This window comes from Echiichthys vipera (genome assembly GCF_963691815.1).
Source record: "Echiichthys vipera genome assembly, chromosome: 2".
Lineage (NCBI taxonomy): Eukaryota > Metazoa > Chordata > Actinopteri > Perciformes > Trachinidae > Echiichthys > Echiichthys vipera.
The window spans coordinates 3625057-3645050 of NC_139827.1; the positions used below are offsets into that span (position 1 = coordinate 3625057).

A 19994-nucleotide genomic window follows, 5' to 3' on the forward strand; every position below is an offset into this window, starting at 1 on the left:
TGTTTTCATAATGGGAGGTAGAACTCTCCCGGCGCCCCTCGCCATCTGTCTCAGGGACTTTGCTCCATTTCCCAAATGAAGCCTCCTTCCCTGCTTCCACCTTCACCCTCAATCTCTTTCTTCTCTCTTTCCAACTTGCTCACAGGTGTTGCTTTGCTTCTTGTCAATAATTATTACTTTGTGAAGAGCTCCACATGCAAGTCAAGGCAAAGCACCAAGGTGACTTTTACTCCATATTCCTGTTAACCCTCCTGTTCTCCTAAGGGTCAATTTGACCCCATTTAATGTTAAACATCTCTAAATAATGTCATTTTTTTGCTTTATATTTATGACTTTTCCTAATTTTATGGGGAAACTTATAAAGTGAGGGCAACAGGAGGGTTAGGCAGAAGACCTCTGAGTTTTTGTGCGTCTTGTCGACTGTTTTTGAATCTTTTCATCGACCAGTAAACACTCCACCTCCGCATCACACCGCCATTGTTGTTGTTGTTAAATGTCCGCGCATGGTCCCTCCTTCTTTTTTCTATGTCCCAACAGGCGCACATACCGCTACCGCCGTAGGGCTCGTGCTCGTGCTCGTACATGTGCAAACAGCTCTGCTAAAGCCCACCTCTTTCAAGCAGGCTATGGGCGGCCCGCTGTCGGCAGTTGTGCGCGGAGCGGGTGCACTCACACTGCTTAAAGGTACTAGGCTTTAGCTGAAAAACCGGTTTTGGCCCGGTACAGAACGACAGTGTGAGTACGCTCATATACTCTGGTGCGACTTATATTTGTTTCTTTCCTTCTTTATTCTGCATTTTCGGCCGGTGAGACTTTTACTCCGGAGCGACTTTTAATCCGAAAAATGCGATAGTTGATCTAGAAACTGTGACTTCAAAGGATCCAGGGCCTGAACCGGGACACAGCAACTCTGTGACTTCTCCCTTTTGTGTTCCTGTCAAAGCAGCATCTTCATGTGTTGATAGTTCCTAGAGAAATGTGTATTTTTCATTTATGTCCCTGTTGCAATGTAAATGCCTGAAATGCTTTTTCCAAGTGGTGGATTGTACGCTGCCATTTCTGCTGCGGCTGTTTTTCAGTCCAGGTCTACTCGGAGATTTCCATTTCCTTCCTTTTCACCTTTTTATCTATAATTCAACATGTGGAAGTGTTCTACCAGTTACCACAGGCCTGGATTAGTAGTGTGGCCAGACGTGAATTTACAATCTCATGTTTTTTTTGGAGCAATTCATCGAACTATAAGTGGACTTGAACCAGCGCTGGCCTGGGGCAGAAGCAAACAAGGCGACTCTCAGCAGTTTTCAATTGTGAGCAGAGACCTATTAGATCCAATGTGGCAGTACTGCCTTAACCACCCTGCTTAAACAGAAGTCCATTTTACGTCTAAGAAAGAAAATAACCAAAACACTGGAAGAGGAACAGGACGGCTCATGATTCTAGTTGGATGGCTCGGTGTGTCCCTGACTTAACCCTCCTGTTCTCCTAAGGGTCAATTTGACCCCATTTAATGTTTAAAATCTCTAAATAATGACATCTTTTTTAGTTTTTTTGCTTTATATTTATGACTTTTCCTCATTTTATGGGGAAAACTCATAAAAAAAAAACTAAAATTGGCATTATTATATATATTTTTCATTGTTCTTATCGTACATGTATTTGTGGCATCGGTGTTCCTTTGGGTCAGTTTGATCATCTGGATGATTTAATCATTATTATTATCGTTTATTTTACAATTCAAATCTTATATGAGGTCAAATTCATGCTGCTGTCCTTGATAACGGACGTTACTTTCATTCCAGATGTTACAAATAACACAAAATAGCACTTAAAATAACAGACTTACTTTAAAACACACACACAGAAATCCCTCCATGCAGTTTAACATCAGTGATATTTTTCATTCTGTTAAATAAAAACATAAAGTACCAGACTTAACTTGAGTCACAAGTTGATTAGGATCATTTTCCACATGTTTAACGGTCAAATTGACCCCAAGAATAAATGGTGTTAGTGAAATTTGAGGGCAACAGGAGGGTTAAAGCTCACTGATGAATACGTTACATCTTGTTTGTTTAACTTGTACAGAAACCAAAGTATAAAAGCGACACACGGTTTCACAGGTGTTTTATACACCTGGATTATTTCTTGGCTGGGTGAAGTGACTTCCTGGAGTCTTTCGTGGTTACCTGGCAACCTCACTGTGATGACGAGAAGGAACTAATCATCGAAGTCCGTCAACTTTGCTGCGTATATGAGCAGTAACATCGGTCAGACAGGCAATAGGAAGAGAGGAAAAAGTTATATATTTGCAATATTGCTAGTTTTGGACATTCAGCAGAAGTGACGGACTGAATAAAACAGGGAGACACACGAGGAGAAGCTCTCTTAAAACCTTTAAATATTTTATTCTTTCAGAACTTTCAGCTTTCTCACCAAAAATGGTTTTCTTCACTACCACAGATACTATCACATGTATTACTTACAGTACATGTTGAATAAGGCAAATAAGTCCTAAAATATTTCATACAGATTATGTCAATCGGACACATAATGGCCAGGGCCAAAGGATGATTAAGCATCTTGCACACAGATACTTCTCATTACTGCTTTAAAGAAGATCCAGCAGAATGGTGCTTTGCTTTCTTTACACTGCCCCATTATTTGTCCCAGCAGCTAAGTTACCGGAAACGGGCAAAAATACAGGCAGAGCATTCACTCGATGGACTGGGCAACGAACCTGGCAACCTATTTTTTGTTGCGACTACGATCTTGAGACACTAGATGGCGTTGTTCTGCTCATTCTCCATATTCAACCTTTAAGCCCTGTTTGCAAGGGACGTATTACCAAATGTAATTTAAGGTTTTCTCCAATTTGTAATAAATGCAGATGTCGTCTGTGAATCTGCCATTTCATTGATTGGTCAAGTAAATATTCCACCGCAAATTACCTCCCATATTTCACCAAACACAGACGGCATGTTGGTCATCCTGGTCTGCTGGCATTTGTTCCGCGTTGAGCCACAAGAGCATTAGTGAGGTCCAACACTGATCTTGGGTGATAAACTCTGGCTCATTCAGTGCGTTAACATGCAGTTATTCTTGTTAAGGGCATATCCATGTTTCTTAAACCCCATGTAAACACTGTACCCTGTTTAAAATCTGGGTTTTCATACCCCGGGGTAACAGACTTAGAGAACTGCTTCTGTTCCCCGATTATTCGCACATGTGAACAGCGTTCTCAGATTATTATGGGGTTTCTTGTCTGCGCATGCTCCCAAATCCAAGGCAGTGGCTTTTGAACAATGTGAAAAACAACAACAACATATAAAAACAAGAACAATAGAGAGTTAGCTTTAAACCAAGGGAGGACTTCACAACGACAACTAACATCAGTACCAAGAAGACCCGTTTCTGTTGTAATTCTTTCCAAAAGTTGTCCTTTTGTGATTTTGACAAAGGTGAAACGGAAAAAAAGCTGTATTCATACCAGCTGTTTGTTGGTGGAGAGCCACCTACTGTGCCGGAGGTGGAGTTACTTGAGTTTCCCATTCAACCCCTGCTCATTTATACGTGGGGAACTTCAATAATCCGATCATTCCCTTAACCAGGGTAAGGCCATTTTCGGGTTACTGATGATGTTCCAGTTCATCCCAAAGGTTTTGGATGAAGTTGGGGTCATGGCTCTGTTCAAGCTTGTTGAGTTCGTCCCCATAACAATAGGAAACTTTACGGACCTGACCCTGAGCACATCCTGAAACAGGAAAGCTACTTCTGGGCGACTGTGGCTAAGTGACAGTGGATCGAGCCGCCAATCACTCGAGTGGATCGTCCTCCACTCGAGTGATTGGCAGTTCGATCCCCACCTCCCCCGGTCAAAGTGTCCTTGCGCAAGACACTGAACCCCGAATTGCTCCCCGTGCTGCTCATGGGTGTGTGAATGTGGAGTGAATAGTTAGATTAGATAGTATGTAGATGTCCACTGCCATCAGTGTGAATGTCTGTGTGAACGGGTGAATGTGACAAACACTGTGAAAGCGCCTTGAGTAGTCAGAAGACTAGAAAGGCGCTTTATAAGTACAAGTTAATTTACCTTCTCCACATAATAACATCAGGATATATGACTATTATGATATGATTCCATTGAAAGACACTAAATGATCATAAGGAATTGTCACCCAGTCCTACTAAAGCACACACTTAGGTGAACTTTTATCGTACTATGGTAAATGGACTTGTACTTATAAAGCGCCTTTCTAGTCTTCTGACTACTCAAGGTGCTTTCACAGTGTTTGTCACATTCACCCGTTCACACAGACATTCACACTGATGGCAGTGGACATCTACAGACCATCTAATCTAAACCATTCACACCACATTTACACACCCATGCGCAGCACGGGGAGCAATTCAGGGTTCAGTGTTTTGCCCAAGGACACTTCCACATGTGGTCCGGGGGAGGTGGGGATTGCACTACCAATCTCGAATGGAGAACGACCCAGTCTCTCCACTGAGCCACAGTAGCAATGGGTAGGTGCTAAAATGTTGAGCTCTGCAGAGGCTGTGCCGTAAATGCTGGCTGATTGGTGCCATTGGGGTCTGTGATGTCATAATTTAGCAGACAAACTGACCGATTCACCAATCTACCGAATCTCGGGTTGCCGTCACCATGAAATCGGTCTCATAGCCTGAATTCATGGGAACATTTCCGCATTATACACATTCCTGTCTTCACCCTGGACTGAAACCTGCCTGTCCCTCACTCTCTCACTCTCCTCTCAACCTCCTCAATCATTTTATTCTTCCCGGGCAACCTTTCTCCTCAGCTGTCCTTTACAAGGCCCTGTCGATTTAATGTGATGGACAGAGGAGATGAGAGAGTGTTCCTCTGACAGCTGTAACACTCTGCCTCCAATTGACCCGGTCCTCTGCTACCACAGTTAGTCCTGTTTATGGAGAGTCGAGGTCGTAAATCTACCGTGCAAGGGACGGACTAAGGGGAGGAGGATGCAGGGATATCATTTTCACCAACCTGGATGAGACAAGCGCCCTGCCTGTGCAAATAATTATGCATACACCGTGTATATCAAAGGTGCTTCAAGTCATTAAAGGTGCAATGCGGAAGAGTGCACCTTTTGCTAGATTAATACTATCCATAAATCATTTGCAGGTTCATAATGAGATGTTACCATAGTTTCTGTGAGATAAGAGATTGCTGAGAACACTTTCAGCCTCTGCCAGCCTTTAACTTCCTTTGCGATCGTGTGATTTTCCCAAAAATCTGCAGCTCAAAGGTTTTTTTTTACTGTATGTCCTGCTTACTAAGGGCGTACTCACACTGTCCTTCCGCACCGGGCCAAAACCATTTTTCGGGTAAAGCCTAGTGCGTTTGACCAGTGTGAGTGCAACCGCTCCGTGCATAACTGCGGCCAGCTGGCCGTCCACAGCCCGTTTGGGAGAGGTGGGCTTTTGTAGAGCGCGTTTGCACATGTATGAGCATGAGCGTGCGCACGTGTACGAGCACAACGCCTACGGCGGTTCTGACGTCATTTCCTGTGCGCCTGTTGGGACGTAGAAAAAAGAAGGAGGGACCATGCGCGGACATTTAAAACAATGGCGGTGAAAGGTTGACGTTGGTGTGATGCGGAGGTGGAGTGTTTACTGCAGATTTGGTCGATGAAAAGATTCAAAAACAGTCGACAAGACGCACAAAAACTCAGAGGTCTATGGAAAGATTTGGAAACAAAGCGACGCATCGCCATGACGTCATCAATGCGTGTGACGTGTTACGGCGTGATGACGTTTAGGCAGCAAGAAGCATTCTCCGAGGCCCAGGTAGTGTGAGTACAAACGGGCCTGGAGGGGGGGACAAGGACCCTAAAGCCCGGGGCGCGGTGCGGAAGGACAGTGTGAGTGTGCCCTTACACACAAGCAAACACATAAAAAGACAAACAGAACTGAACCCACAACCTTCTTTGATATGTAGAGGTGGTGGCAGCTTCAGTTCAAGATGGCTGATTTAAGCTGCAGCAGACTCTTCCTGCAGGTTTCCTGAGCCCATCCAATTATAAATAAATGAAATGCAGAAAATAATCCAATAAAACAAAGAAAATCAAATGCCGGTTATCTCCGCAAAATGATTTCATTAAGTCCTGATCAAAAGAAAATGGGTTTGTTGTCTCAAATAATGAGTTAATTAGCTTTTCTAGATAAGAGGACTTAAAAAATGATAAGACACCGTTTGGTTTCCACAAATACTTTTATCAGACGTTTAAAACGTTGATATTGATTAACTACTCCAGTCCAACAGCTACAGAAATACAATTTATTCATTCATTCATCTTCAACCTCTTGTCCCTGTTGGGGTCGCGCGGGGGGGGGGGCTGGAGTCGATCCCAGCTGACATCGGCGTGAGGCGGGGTCCACCCTGGACAGGACGCCAGTCTATCACAGGACACATAGAGACGAACAGAGACAGACAACCATTCACACCTACGGGTGATTTTAGAGTCGAAATACAATTTATGAAGCTGAAAACTCAAAAGGCACTGACTCACAAGTCAGATTTACAAACATACAGTAGGACGCCACAGGATAGGGTGAGAGAATAGGAGTGAACAGGATGCTGAACACCATTTTAAAACACCAGTGCGTGTATATTGCAGTATATCTCACCTTTACCTGTAAATTGGCGGCAGTAGCTCAGTCCATAGGTGACTTGGCTGGGAACCGTAGGGTCGCTGGTTCAAGTCCCTGTATGGAGCGTGGACTGGTGGCTGGAGAGGTGCCAGTTCATCTCCTGGGCACTGCCGAGGTGCTGTTTAGCAAGGCATCGGACCCCCAACTGCTTGGGATGCCAGTCCACTAGCAGCCCCCTCGCTCTAACATCTCTCCTTAATTGCATGTATATAGGTCCTGTTTGTGCATGTGTGTATTTCGGGCCTGTGTGTGTGTAACATGATTAATAATAAGAGTGAAGAAATTAAATTTCCCCGTGCGGGATAAATAAAGTACTTCTTCTTCTTCTAAATGAAGTCCATTCTCCTTTCCTGTTGGACGAAGATCTCTGTGACTTTGTTGTAAAAGTCTCTCTTGTTGTCCTCTGGCTCCTTTGAGTCTCTGTGCCTCTCTGAAGTATTTATGACTTCATGCTTTGACTGAAAGTCCAGCTGTGAAAAAAGTCTTAGTTTAGAAATCAAATCCTCCATTTTCAGGGCGAGTCTTAGCTTGTCGCTGAGCTCTACGGCCTCACCTGCCTCCCCTGACTGCACGTCACTGGTCTACACTGAGCTGAAGAGTTGGTGTCCGTGATATTTTACACATATCTTTTTCCAAAGTGTCTTTTTTATATAATTTTGGTATTTTTCCTTGACACTGGAGCCGGCAGCACCCATGCTTGTGTAAAGCACGTTGCGTGAAAACCTTGGGAAAAACCCTGTTTATATTCTTACTTTCCACTTTTGAGAAGTATGAATATAAAACAGGTAATTCTGTAACCACTGCAGTGAATGGATTTCACATTCAGAGTGAATCTCTGGCTCGCATTGGAGCTCTGGTGTTATTTACTCTCCATGATGGGTCTCACTGTTCGGGTAGAGATGTGTCAGGGCCGCACAGTCATTCCTGCACATTCTCAACCACTTTGAATCCACTTCACACAAGGTCAGCCCCAGACGCGTTCTGTATTCATCACATCTCCATTCACAGCAAACAACCCACCGGCGGGGCCTCCGTCAGCGCAGTGTCATCCCTCTGCACATGGCCTCTGCCTCCTATTCGCACACTAACATTTGATTGTGAGCATGTCATTGCAACATTTATATTCTCCTCCTCAGCCTGATCGGTCCAGCTCAATTTTCGCCAGCAAATGTGAGTTAGGTTTTCTTGCGAGGGTGAGGATCCGGTTCCCTGAAGTCGATTCAAACCCTGTGGGGGCAGACTCTTGGTACAATGTGTAGATATTGATGGATTTTTAGTTGAAGACATTCGGAAAATAAACTAACATCGACAGAAAAAGTGACAGTTATGATGTTATGTTAAAGTATAATTCCGTCGTGAAATCATCCCGTGGTCTTTTTCGGCAATTGCATGCATCAAATAAGCCATCGAGACAGTTTTTTCGTGTATAAACGATTAATAAGAGAAATACGGGAGAGTCGCTAACAGCCGGACGTGGCTAACGCTGGTTAGCTCGGGGCAGTACGGTGAAGGCATTAAAACAGCTTTTTAACCACTATGGGCGCACTCACACTGTCCTTCCGCACTGCGCCCCGGGCTTTAGGGTCCTTGTCCCCCCCTCCAGGCCCGTTTGTACTCACACTACCTGGGCCTCGGAGAATGCTTCTTGCTGTCCATACGTCATCACGCCGTAACACGTCACACGCATTGATGACGTCATCGCGGTGCGTGGCTTTGTTTACAAATCTTTCCGTAGACCTCGGAGTTTTTGTGCGTCTTGTCGACTGTTTTTGAATCTTTTCATCGACCAAATCTGCAGTAAACACTCCACCTCCGCATCACACCAACGTGAACCTTTTGCCGCCATTGTTGTTGTTGTTAAATGTCCGCGCATGGTCCCTCCTTCTTTTTTCTATGTCCCAACAGGCGCACATAAATGACGTCAGAACCGCCGTAGGCCCCGTGCTCGTACATGTGCAAACGCGCTCTACAAAAGCTCACCTCTCTCAGACGGGCCGTGGACCGCCAGCTGGCCGCAGCTAGGCGCGGAGCGGTTGCACTCACACTAGTCAAACGCACTAGGCTTTAGCCGAAAAACCTGTTTTGGCGCGGTGCTGAAGGACAGTGTGAGTGCGCCCTAAATGATTTAACCATGTGACTCTCAGGTTTCATGTCACTGATGTTTTTCCTGCTTTTGGTGATTTGTTGTTGTTTTTGTTGTCGATTCAATTTGAGGTGAAAAATTGGAGCAAATGGGATGAGTGGAAGTTCATTTTGCTTTTAGCTGCGACCTTGGACGAGGAAGAGCACAGGGATTGTGCTCAAGACGGAGAGACAGATGGAGGGGGGAGGAAGGGAGGAAGTAAGAAAAGGGAGGGTAGGAGGACAGGAAGTCTGGTTAAGGAGGGAGATGTGGGTCAGAATGGTTCATTGTGTCCAGACTTCATAGGCACAAGGACACATCTCCTTCATAGCAACACACAAACCCACACAAATCAATGCAATTCAACTCCTCCAACCTCTGCACAACCTGAAGGTAGGTAGTTGCAGACTGTGTGAATATTGAAATACTCGTTGTTGGCCATTTGATGATCGTAACGGAAAAGCGAAACAAACCAAATATAGTTAAAAACGTAAATCCGTGTCCGTAGAAATGTGTGTATACTCTGGAAATATGCACAATTTCATGTTTATTTTTGTAAACAAAGAACGAGATGAAGTGCTGCATTTTGTCCCAAGTGCTTTGGTCCATCAAATAAAATCCTTAGGAACAAACAAAAACAAAGATGCAAAGAGTCACCAGTTTCTTCAGAATCTCTCTCAGTTCATAGTCCAGATCCTGTCGATGTCCTATTTCCGTCATCCATGTGATCTCTCTCGAAGCAGTCACGGAGAATCCAGAGTTTTATTCTTCATCATCCGTCGTCCGCAGCTTCGCTTTCAACTTTCTGATTCTCCAATTCTGCCGTCTGAACGTCAAAGTGTTCCTTTTATATATGAAATCCATCGGTTTTCCTGTGCATTGAGACGTCTCAGGAGAGTATTTCATCCAGCAGGTTTACCCGTCTGCTCCCATGTGTGTTTGGGAGTTGTAGTTTCCAATGAGGGGTTCAAGGACACCAGCTGGTGAAAGGATACAGCATGCAGTGGACAGTCTTAAACCTGTAGAGGACAGAAGGGATGAATGATGGCTCAGTTTTCACTGTTTGGAATACTTTCATATATGTGTTTGCATATTCCTCTAATACAGTAATACAGGGGTTGACGAACGTTTGCAGCTGGAGACCCAACCACTTGGTTAGGATTAGATAAAAGGCTGTGGTGTGGCTTTGAACCACCGGTCCCCACGGGGGGGAAGTCCTCTATTTTAGGACCCATCCACCACCAACTCATGCAGATTTTAGTGCTCTTATGCTACGTCACCCGATGTCCGTATTTGCTCCGGATGTAAAATCTACATTAATAAATTTGTGGATTACATACGAATTAAAGCGACATAAGGTTTCAGCAGGAAACCGGTGGATCGCTTTCTCCAGGTAGGGAATGAGTCCTGAGCCCAAGTGAAGGAGTTCAAGTACCTCGGGATCATGTTCACGAGTGAGGGGACGATGGAGCGTGAGTTTGGCCTGAGAATCGGAGCAGCGGGGGCGGAGCTGCAGTCGCTCTACCGCACCGTTGTGACGAAAAGAGAGCTGAGGAAGGAAAAGCTCTGGATCTACAGGTCAATCTTGGTTCCTACCCTCACCTGTGGTCATGAAAGCTGGGTCATGACCCAAAGAACCAGGTCGTGGGTAGGGGGGGCTGGAGTCTCCCTTAGAGAGAGGGGGAGAAGTTCAGCATCCGTGAGGACCTTACGATTACATAGGCAGTGTCTTAAATCCACCGGGCCACCAGGATGTACTAAAGGGTTTTGTTACACAAATAACTTCATTTTAACTGGAAAGTACCTACTGAAATTTAAAGAATGTGTCCTGTCCAAGATATTTGTGCTATAAAAAAGACTCAACCTTACAGTTACTACACCATATTGGTAGGCTTCATATTGATGGGGCAGACCCTCGCTGACATTAAAAGGTGATGCTAGGTGAATGAAATCCTCAAAAACACTACAATTAAAGTGAAATTCCAGTGTAAAAATCATCCCAGGGTCTTTTTCGGCAAATACACTCATCCAATAATTTTTTTCATTTAACAGCTATTAACGAAGAAATCACTAACAGTCGCTTACAGCCGAACGTGGCTAACACTGATTAGCTAGGGGCAGCTGGTGAAGGCATTAAAGCGTCTTTAAACCACAAATGCTGCTAAAAAAATAACACCAAACTTCTGCAGTATTGTGATAAGAGTCCTTACAAATACACCGAAGCACCGTAGTTAGAGAACCTGGAGTTTATTAAAAGAGTGTTTTAAAGACTTACCAACTGGCCCAGGTACCAGCTCCTCTCATAGTAAAGTCCATTCACGTGGATTACCAAAGTCAATTCAAAAGGAAGGAGACCATTGATGCGTTGTTAATGTATAGGGACTCTTGAGCAGTATTAGTGGTTAAAAGAGCTGTTTTAATGCGTTCATCGTGCTGCCTGAGCTAATCACTGTTAGCCACATTCGGCTGTTAGCGACTCTACCAGATTTCTCCGTTAGTAGCTAATACACAAAATAAACTGTATTGATGGCTAATTTGATGTTTGTAAGTGTTGACAGAGACCATGGGTTGATTTTAGGGCCAGTTGAAGTTAGTTTAAAGGTGGATATCTGACGGATATTCACTCCGGGCCCAGCAACTTCAAACTAACTTCACCCCGGTCCTGCACCCTGGAGTACCAGAGCTTTCTGGGCGCAGGAATTTAAGACAACAGACCCTGGGATGATGTTGTGCCAGAATTTCACTTTAAAGTACCACAAAAGAAAAGTGCCGTGCGGGTCCTATAGTACACACAGTGAACTGCAGGGTGTGTGAGTCTGCAGCAAAGGTGGCACTAAGTTATCTGTGACTTTGTATTGTCCTCCATCAGCAGCCAGGAGACTGCGACAGCACTGATACAGATGATCTGCTGCTACAGAAGCAGAGAGAGAGCTTAAGTGGATAAAAATAGTCTGACGAAGATGCCACACAGTGATATCCTAATACTGGAAGATTTACGCGTCTGAATGATTTTTACCCACGGCGAGGAGATAATGTTACTGCTCCTGTTTGTTTGTCTGATATCTCAAAAACCTGTTTTTAGAGGAAAATAAGTGGAAATTAGTCACGGACCAAAGAAGCAATTATTAGCATTTTGTGTAAATATGCATTTCAAAGAAGACCTGAGAATAGTTCAGCATACGAACGCCGGTAGACCGTCACGTTCGAACGCCTGACGCACGTTTGACATGCAAACATTTTCATTTAACCCTCCTGTTGCCCTCAAATTTGACTAACACCATTTATTCTCGGGGTCAATTTGACCGTAGCAGTTTAAACATCTGGAAAATGATCATAATCAATGTGTGACTCAAGTGAAGTCGGGTACTTTATGTTTTTATTTAACAGAATGAAAAATATCACTGATGTTAAACTGCATGGAGGGATTTCTGTGTGTGTGTGTTTTAAAGTAAGTCTGTTAGTTTAAGTGCTATTTTGTGTTATTTGTAACATCTGGAATGAAAGTAACGTCCGTTATCAAGGACAGCAGCATGAATTTGACCTCATATAATATTTGAATTGTAAAATAAACGATAATAATAATAATAATACTACTCAAAGTGATCACTGACATGCACCTTATCTCACTTGCACATTAAAATCCACATTGCACATTTTAATATAGTGTTTTTTATCTGCAATACTGTACTTCTATTTTATTTTATTCTATTTTATTGTTGTTCATATTTTGTATTTTATATTTTATCTTATTTTTAGTACTTCTGATTGCTCTGTACCGCTGCTACGATGACCTCATTTCCCCTCGGGGATAAATAAAGTTATCTATCGTCTATCTAATAATGATTAAATCATCCAGATGATCAAACTGACCCAAAGGAACACCGATGCCACAAGTTCATGTACGATAAGAACAATAAAAAAAAATATATAATCATGATAATTTTAGGTTTTTTATGAGTCGTCCCCATAAAATGAGGAAAAGTCATAAATATAAAGCAAAAAAACAAAAAAAGATGTCGTTATTTAGAGATTTAAAACATTAAATGGGGTCAAATTGACCCTTAGGAGAACAGGAGGGTTAAGGACTTTAAAAAATTCTGCAAGTTTGGCCTTGACACTGTTTCCTGACAGCAACGAACTATTGCGTCCGTCCACACTGAATCCCATTAAATATACGCTGAATGTGTGGAACACGCTGTAAAATATGCTCCTGGTGCCGCTGACTCCCACTGTGTTTAATAAATAAGAGGCTAGCACTTCACATACTTCCTCCCCAGCACTCCACTCAGCCCGGCCTGGTCGCCGTGAAGAAAACGTTTGCATTGTACTTTTCTGCAAACCGCAGAAACGTTGAATAGTGAAAGGTTTTTGGAACCATCTAGCAACTGTGTGACACACGCTGAGCTTTCAACTGAGTGCAGGTCGGGTGATACTATAATGAGTCTCAGGGAGGAGGATGGGGTGGATGGTCGGATCAAACAGACACCAGACTTTCACCATTCGTGTCTTGTGCCATGTGTAAGTGAACCATGTTGTTTTGTTTCCTAACGCTCCTGTTAAGAGTTTTTGTTTGAGGTTATGTTGAAAAATGCAACAACGAATGGTCAAAAACTGTCAGTAAATGTGACGTGTAGGGCAGGGGTGGGTAATTCCGGTCCTGGAGGGCCACTGTCCTGCATGTTTGAGGTTTCTCCCTGCCCTAACACACCTGATTCTAACAATAATCAAATTGTGACAAGCATCAGCTGCTTGATAACGAGCAAATCATTAGACTCAGGTGTGTTAGAGCAGAGAGAGAAACCTAAAACACGCAGCACAGTGGCCCTCCAGGACGGGTGTCGCCCACCCCTGATGTGGGGAATGACAACGGGATGCAGTGGTTCAGAAACGATTCGGGGCCGTCCATACGAACGTGGGTGTTTTTGAAAGCGTGTGTTTTTCTGCACGGTTTGGCCTTTCAGTCTCGTTCAAGGTGTCATGTGTGGACAGGAAAACCGAGGAAAACCACAGTTTCTTGTCGACATCGTTTGACGTCACACTGTGCGGCGGTAAACTCGCATGTTCTCCCCGTGTCTGCGTGGGTTTTCTCCGGGTTCTCCGGTTTCCTCCCACAGTCCAAAGACGTGCAGGTGTTCGGTTCATTGATGACTCTAAATCACCCGTAGGTGTGAATGGTTGTCTGTCTCTGTTCGTCTCTATGTGTCCTGTGATAGACTGGCGTCCTGTCCAGGGTGGACCCTGCCTCACGTCCGATGTCAGCTGGGATCGGCTCCAACCCCCCTGCGACCCCGACAGAGACAAGTTGAAGATGAATGAATGACTTAATGTATCCATGGAGACTCGTGGAGCGCTCTAGGCGTGACCAGCTGACGGAGTTGCTGTCATGGAAGACCGAGGCAAAATGCCGCTGCTTTATAGCAACATATCAGAACTCTGTGTGTGTCTCACATGAAGGAATCTGCTCGGCCTCGGCTCAACATTGTTGTTTTTCCGGTATTCATTTTTCCAGCCTTGTGATTGGATAAAATAACCTTCCTGTTAGGAGTGCTACCGCCACCTTGACACACCAGAAACTGTGAGTGTCCCCAGCTTTGTGCCGTTGGACCGCACATATCTAACCTGTCCCTGATCGCTGCACAGTGAAACCACGTTAGCAGCGAGTCATCAGCGCATCGCAGTCACTACTGATAGGTGGCGATCAAAGCCGCCCTGTTTGTATAGAGCCTCCGCCCTGACTGGGTGTCATTCAGTCGACACACTTTGGTTATTTTATTGTTTTCTCCTAATTTATTATTGATTGCATTTCCATTGTACAACAATATTTGTATTCTCTCTCTCCGATCCCATTTAGTGATGCTGCAAATTATATTTCCCCTGCTGCGACGCTCGTGACCTGATTTCTCCGGAAACAGAAACTTCATTTACACGGATGTGCACACAGGATAATGAGACAAAAAAAGAAACCTGACCATCTTCATCTGTGGAGGCAGAAGAACATTTGACCTCCTCCTTTAAAGCGGCAGCGTTATTTTAGAGGGTAACTCTGTGTGACACCAGTGGATGGAAGCAAACGGAAAGGGCTCACTGCAGAGCACTTGCGGTGATATGTTCTCACAGCCGGGGACGGCGAAGACAAACACGTCTGTTGTGTTACATCAAATTGCTTTTATCTCTGACTGAACAGAGAACAGGATGAACCGGAGCCGCGGGGGTGTCGCGCCTTCAGGTCGGATCACCCCTGCAGCAAAACTGAGTGCTAAAAGCAAAGCAGCTCGTTGTTAACAAGCATCTCGCCATAAGTGTGAAGTATTAATGCAAGGCACGGGGAAATCAGTCTTACATATTTATTACCGTATTTTCCGCACTATAAGGCGCAGGCCCTGTTCCCTGATCACCTGTCATTTCCCCATTCCCCCGTTCTCCTCCGACCGTCTAGTCTTAGTATTTCTGTTACCCTGTAGACGTTTCACGTTTTGTTTGTCGTTTAACTACGTAGTCTCCAACTACGGTGAGCAGCCGCCGACTCTATTTTCCCCGTAGAAGAAGTAACGCGCGGTGCATGTTGAGATATACGACTGTGTGAAGCGTGCCGTTTCATTTCCATGTGTGTGTTTGTGTAAAGAGCCCAAAATGGCTCCTGTTAAGAGACACGCTTACGACGCAGAGGTTCAACTCAAGGCCATTAGTCACGCAGTAGAACACGGGAATAGAGCAGCAGCCAGAGAGTTTAACCCTCCTGTTGCCCTCAAATTTGACTAACACCATTTATTCTCGGGCTCAATTTGACCGTAGCAGTTTAAACATCTGGAAAATGATCCTAATCAATGTGTGACTCAAGTGAAGTCGGGTACTTTATGTTTTTATTTAACAGAATGAAAAATATCACTGATGTTAAACTGCATGGAGGGATTTCTGTGTGTGTGTTTTACAGTAAGTCTGTTATTTTAAGTGCTATTTTGTGTTATTTGTAACATCTGGAATGAAAGTAACGTCCGTTATCAAGGACAGCAGCATGAATCTGACCTCATATAATATTTGAATTGTAAAATAGACGATAATAATAATGATTAAATCATCCAGATTATCAAACTGACCCAAAGGAACACCGATGAGACAAGTACATGTACGATAAGAACAATAAAAAAATATATATAATCATGACAATTTTAGGTTTTTTATGAGTTGTCCCCATAAAATGAGTAAAAGTCACAAATATAAAGCAAAAAAAACAACCAAAAATGACATTATTTAGAGGTCAAATTGACCCTTAGGATAACAGGAGGGTTAACATGAACCAATCAATGGTGCCGAAGTGGAGGAAGCAACAAGACGACCTCCCCTGACTGTTTTGTTGACGTTCCCTTTAGTGCAGCTCCATCTAATGGATGCAGAACGTAACCTTAGCCTCCACTGTAGCGTCTGTTCTATGCGCCTTATATATGAAAGAAGTTTCAAAATAAGACATTCACTGAAGGTTCGACTTATAGTGCGGAAAATACGGTACTCATGTGCCTTTGTGTTTTCGTATATTTGAGCTCTTCATTACTGGTTTGAAGTGTTTGTTTCAACATTTCGACGTTGAGATTGGGATACAGTTGCATCTACGTTTAGGCCTCACCGCGGGCTTTCCTTCTGTCGCACCATAGTCCGTCCATGTCTCATATTTCCAGAGTGAGAAAATGATCTGAAGGCGACCGCGCTCTCCCTATCACGGCCCCCGGCTTTGGGAACGACCTGCCTGACGAGACGAGACTTGAGGAATTAAAATCTTGTCTTGAAACCCACTTTAATAGACTTGCTCTTGTGTAACGTCGTCTCTTCATTGCTCTCGTTGTCTTTTTTTTATCGCTTTTGATCTTTTATTTAAATTGATTTATAATTATTGTTTGGTCCCGCTTTTGTTTGCCCTTCCTCTTTTGGCTTTGTCCGTCAAAGCATGTTGTAAACTCTGCTTCTGAAGGTGCACGATGTTATTATCTTCATCTTCAACCGCTTATCCCGGGGTCAGGGTCGCGGGGGGGGCTGGAGCCGATTCCAGCTGACATCGGGCGTGAGGCGGGGTCCACCCTGGACAGGACGCCAGTCTATCACAGGACACATAGAGACAAACAGAGACAGACAACCATTCACACCTACGGGTGATTTAGAGTCATCAATGAACCGAACACCTGCACGTCTTTGGACTGTGGGAGGAAACCGGAGAACCCGGAGAAAACCCACGCAGACACGGGGACAACATGCAAACTCCACACAGAAGGGCCCCAGCAGGGATGCAAACCTATAACCTTCTTGCTGTGAGGCGACAGTGTTAATGATGTTATTATGATTATTATTATTATTATAATTATTGTCGTCGTTATTATTTATAGCTTTGGAACAAACTTGTGACCTTCATTCACAACAGTAAAATATATTCATTTCACATCAGAAGTTACAGGCAGTTTAACAATTCACGGAAATATTGCTCGTGCTCGTCACACACACACACACACACACACAAATGCTTGTCACACACGCACACACACACACACACACACACACAAAGAAAGACACTTAACAGAATGATGCGTGCAGAGATTTGTTGCCCGTTGCGCCTGATTCATGAGTCTGGACTAACCTGGAGGGGTCTTCCTCCTTAGAGAAGCTTCCTTTCACCTCAATGCTGTTCATCTTGTTCTCAAACATCCCATAGCTCAGAGTCACCTGTGGCGAAAACACACACACACACACACACACACAAACACACACACACACAAGAATAATAATACTGAACCATAGAAATGAACAAGATATATGTATGTTCTACTGCAACCCTATATACTGTATGTAAATAGAAATATGATGATAGAAGTAAGATACAGGTATTATAAATGGAAATAGAAATATGTGCATTATAATACTATAGTAACAATATCTAACGGTGTCCCGCGGCAGAGCTCCAGGCTCGGGTCCGCTCCAGCGCCAGGACCCATGGAGGAAAATGGGAGCGTACCTATGTTAAGACCTTTTTTAAAGAAAAATGAAGGTCCAATGTTCCCCACTTTGCTTGTGACCGGGGAACATCCGACCCTTATTTTGAAAAAGGATCCGATGTCCGCAATCAGTGCTGAATTCCAAATGTAGACCCTAACCCTGCCCCCCACCCTTACCCTAACAACGTGGTCTCATGGGAGGGCGTATAAATAGCACGCCACTTTTCATGACTTGCATGACTTTTCGCGTGCATGTCTACGCATATTAGGCTTTTCGCGTGTCATTTAACGCCCGTTGTTCCCCAGGGTTAGGGTCTGGGTTAGGGTTAGGGGTTAGGGTTAGGGTTAGGGCATTTCACGCCTGTTATTTCAGCCATCCTTCACATGACATATTGATTTAAAAACAACCCTCTGACAGAAAACTCCACCACTTCGTATTTCTCTTCGAAAGTAGCGGAGAAATACGAACACGTGGGTTTTCCCTCAATGGCATTTCTGCGTAAAATGACAACGCCATCTCTGCACTATACAAGTCAATTGAGACTACATGGCGTGAAATGACACGCAAAAAAACAGGACATGCATTGTAATTATACGCGAGATGGCTTAAGAGAAATAGCGTGTCATTCACATGCCTTTTAGTGAGACCAGGCTGACCCTAACTGTAACCTCTAGCACTAACGAAATCTCATCTCATCTTCAACCGCTTATCCGGGGTCGGGTCGCGGGGGCAGCAGCTTTAGCAGTGGACTAACCAAATGCTTAAATCCCCCCTCCAGGCCCGTTTGTACTCACACTACCTGGGCCTCGCGCAAATGCCTCTTGCTGCCTATACGTCATCACGCTGTAACACGTCACACGCATTGATGACGTCATCGCGATGCGTGGCTTTGTTTCCAGATCTTTCCGTAGACCTCAGAGTTTTTGTGCGTCTTGTCGACTGTATTTGAATCTTTTCATCGACCAAATCTGCAGTAAACACTCCACCTCCGCATCACACCAACGTGAACCTTTCACCGCCATTGTTTTAAATGTCCGCGCATGGTCCCTCCTTCTTTTTTCTATGTCCCAACAGGCGCACAGGAAATGACCTCAGAACCGCCGTAGGCCTCGTGCTCGTACACGTGCACACGCTCGTGTTCGTACATGTGCAAACGTGCTCTACAAAAGCCTCTCTCTCAGACGGGCCGTGGACGGCCAGCTGTCCGCAGTTATGAGCGGAGCGGTTGCACTCACACTGTTCAAACGCACTAGGCTTGACCCGAAAAACCTGTTTTGGCCCGGTGCCGAAGGACAGTGTGAGTGCGCCCTAAGTCTAGCACTAAATGTGCTCCTGCGTTTGACCGGTGTGTCATGGAGTGGGCGGGAGACATCGTCCAGGATGGCGTGTCATTCGGACAGCCCCCTCCTCTGTGACACCTCCTCCAGAAGGAAGTGATGTGTGTGTGTTTCTGGGTGCGGCTCACTACCTGGTGTGGTATGCTTCTGTGGCTGATGAGCAGCAGGTTTTCCAGGTGGGAATGGAACAAAGGACAGTGGACCATGGAGACGCTCAGCCTCTTCTCCACGATGAAGCCCACCGTGCAGTCGTCGGGGAGACGGATGGTCGCCGACGTCTGCTCGAACCTGGAGCCGCTAAAACACACACACAAATATTCGAAGACGTGCTTTTCCGTATGTTCACAGACTGGTCCTTTAATTTATATTATTGTTCTGGTTGAGGGGAAAAATCCAAAACTAGAAAACTGCCCAACTTTCTACCTAAAAGTAAAATGTTGCAGATTTTGCATGTTTGGGATCATTAACTACTTATTGCGTGCACTTTACTGCTGACCTTTCCCAAAGAACACCGTAAAGTCTAAGATTGATTCCCTAGCTTCTAGCCCTGGGCAGCCATTAGTCTCAGCTCCTTGAGAGCCGGATAAATACAAACTTGCAGAGACCTGAGATGTACTTTAGATTGGTGATTCATCACAGGGAACAGTTAGTCAGCTTTATTTTCCTGGTCACAGTAATGCTGCTCGTTAATGCGGCTCGGGAAAAGGGACAGTTTTCAACATGTGGGCGCATTAAAGTGAACGTGTGACTGAGAGTTTGACACCTGAGCTGCAGGAGGTCATCGAAGTCCCAATGTGAATTGTACGGCTTCTATTTTCACTTACTCACTTTTTTAGTCCCTCAAAGGCTCTCAGCTTAAATGATGG

The 19994-nt window shown here is 44.5% G+C and overlaps 1 protein-coding gene across 1 annotated transcript in view; it reads right to left on the reverse strand.

The window, feature by feature from the left end:
* Positions 1–9403: 9403 nt before the first annotated feature.
* The window catches only part of mfng (MFNG O-fucosylpeptide 3-beta-N-acetylglucosaminyltransferase), a 28280-nt gene continuing 17689 nt past the window's right edge, over positions 9404–19994 (reverse strand). The window contains exons 6-8 of the mRNA XM_083924053.1: positions 19260–19425; positions 17436–17521; positions 9404–9837 (exon numbers count right to left, since the gene is read on the reverse strand). Of these exons, the coding sequence (XP_083780179.1) occupies positions 9786–9837; positions 17436–17521; positions 19260–19425 (304 nt within the window). The 3' untranslated portion in view covers positions 9404–9785. The remainder of the gene's footprint in view (positions 9838–17435; positions 17522–19259; positions 19426–19994) is intronic.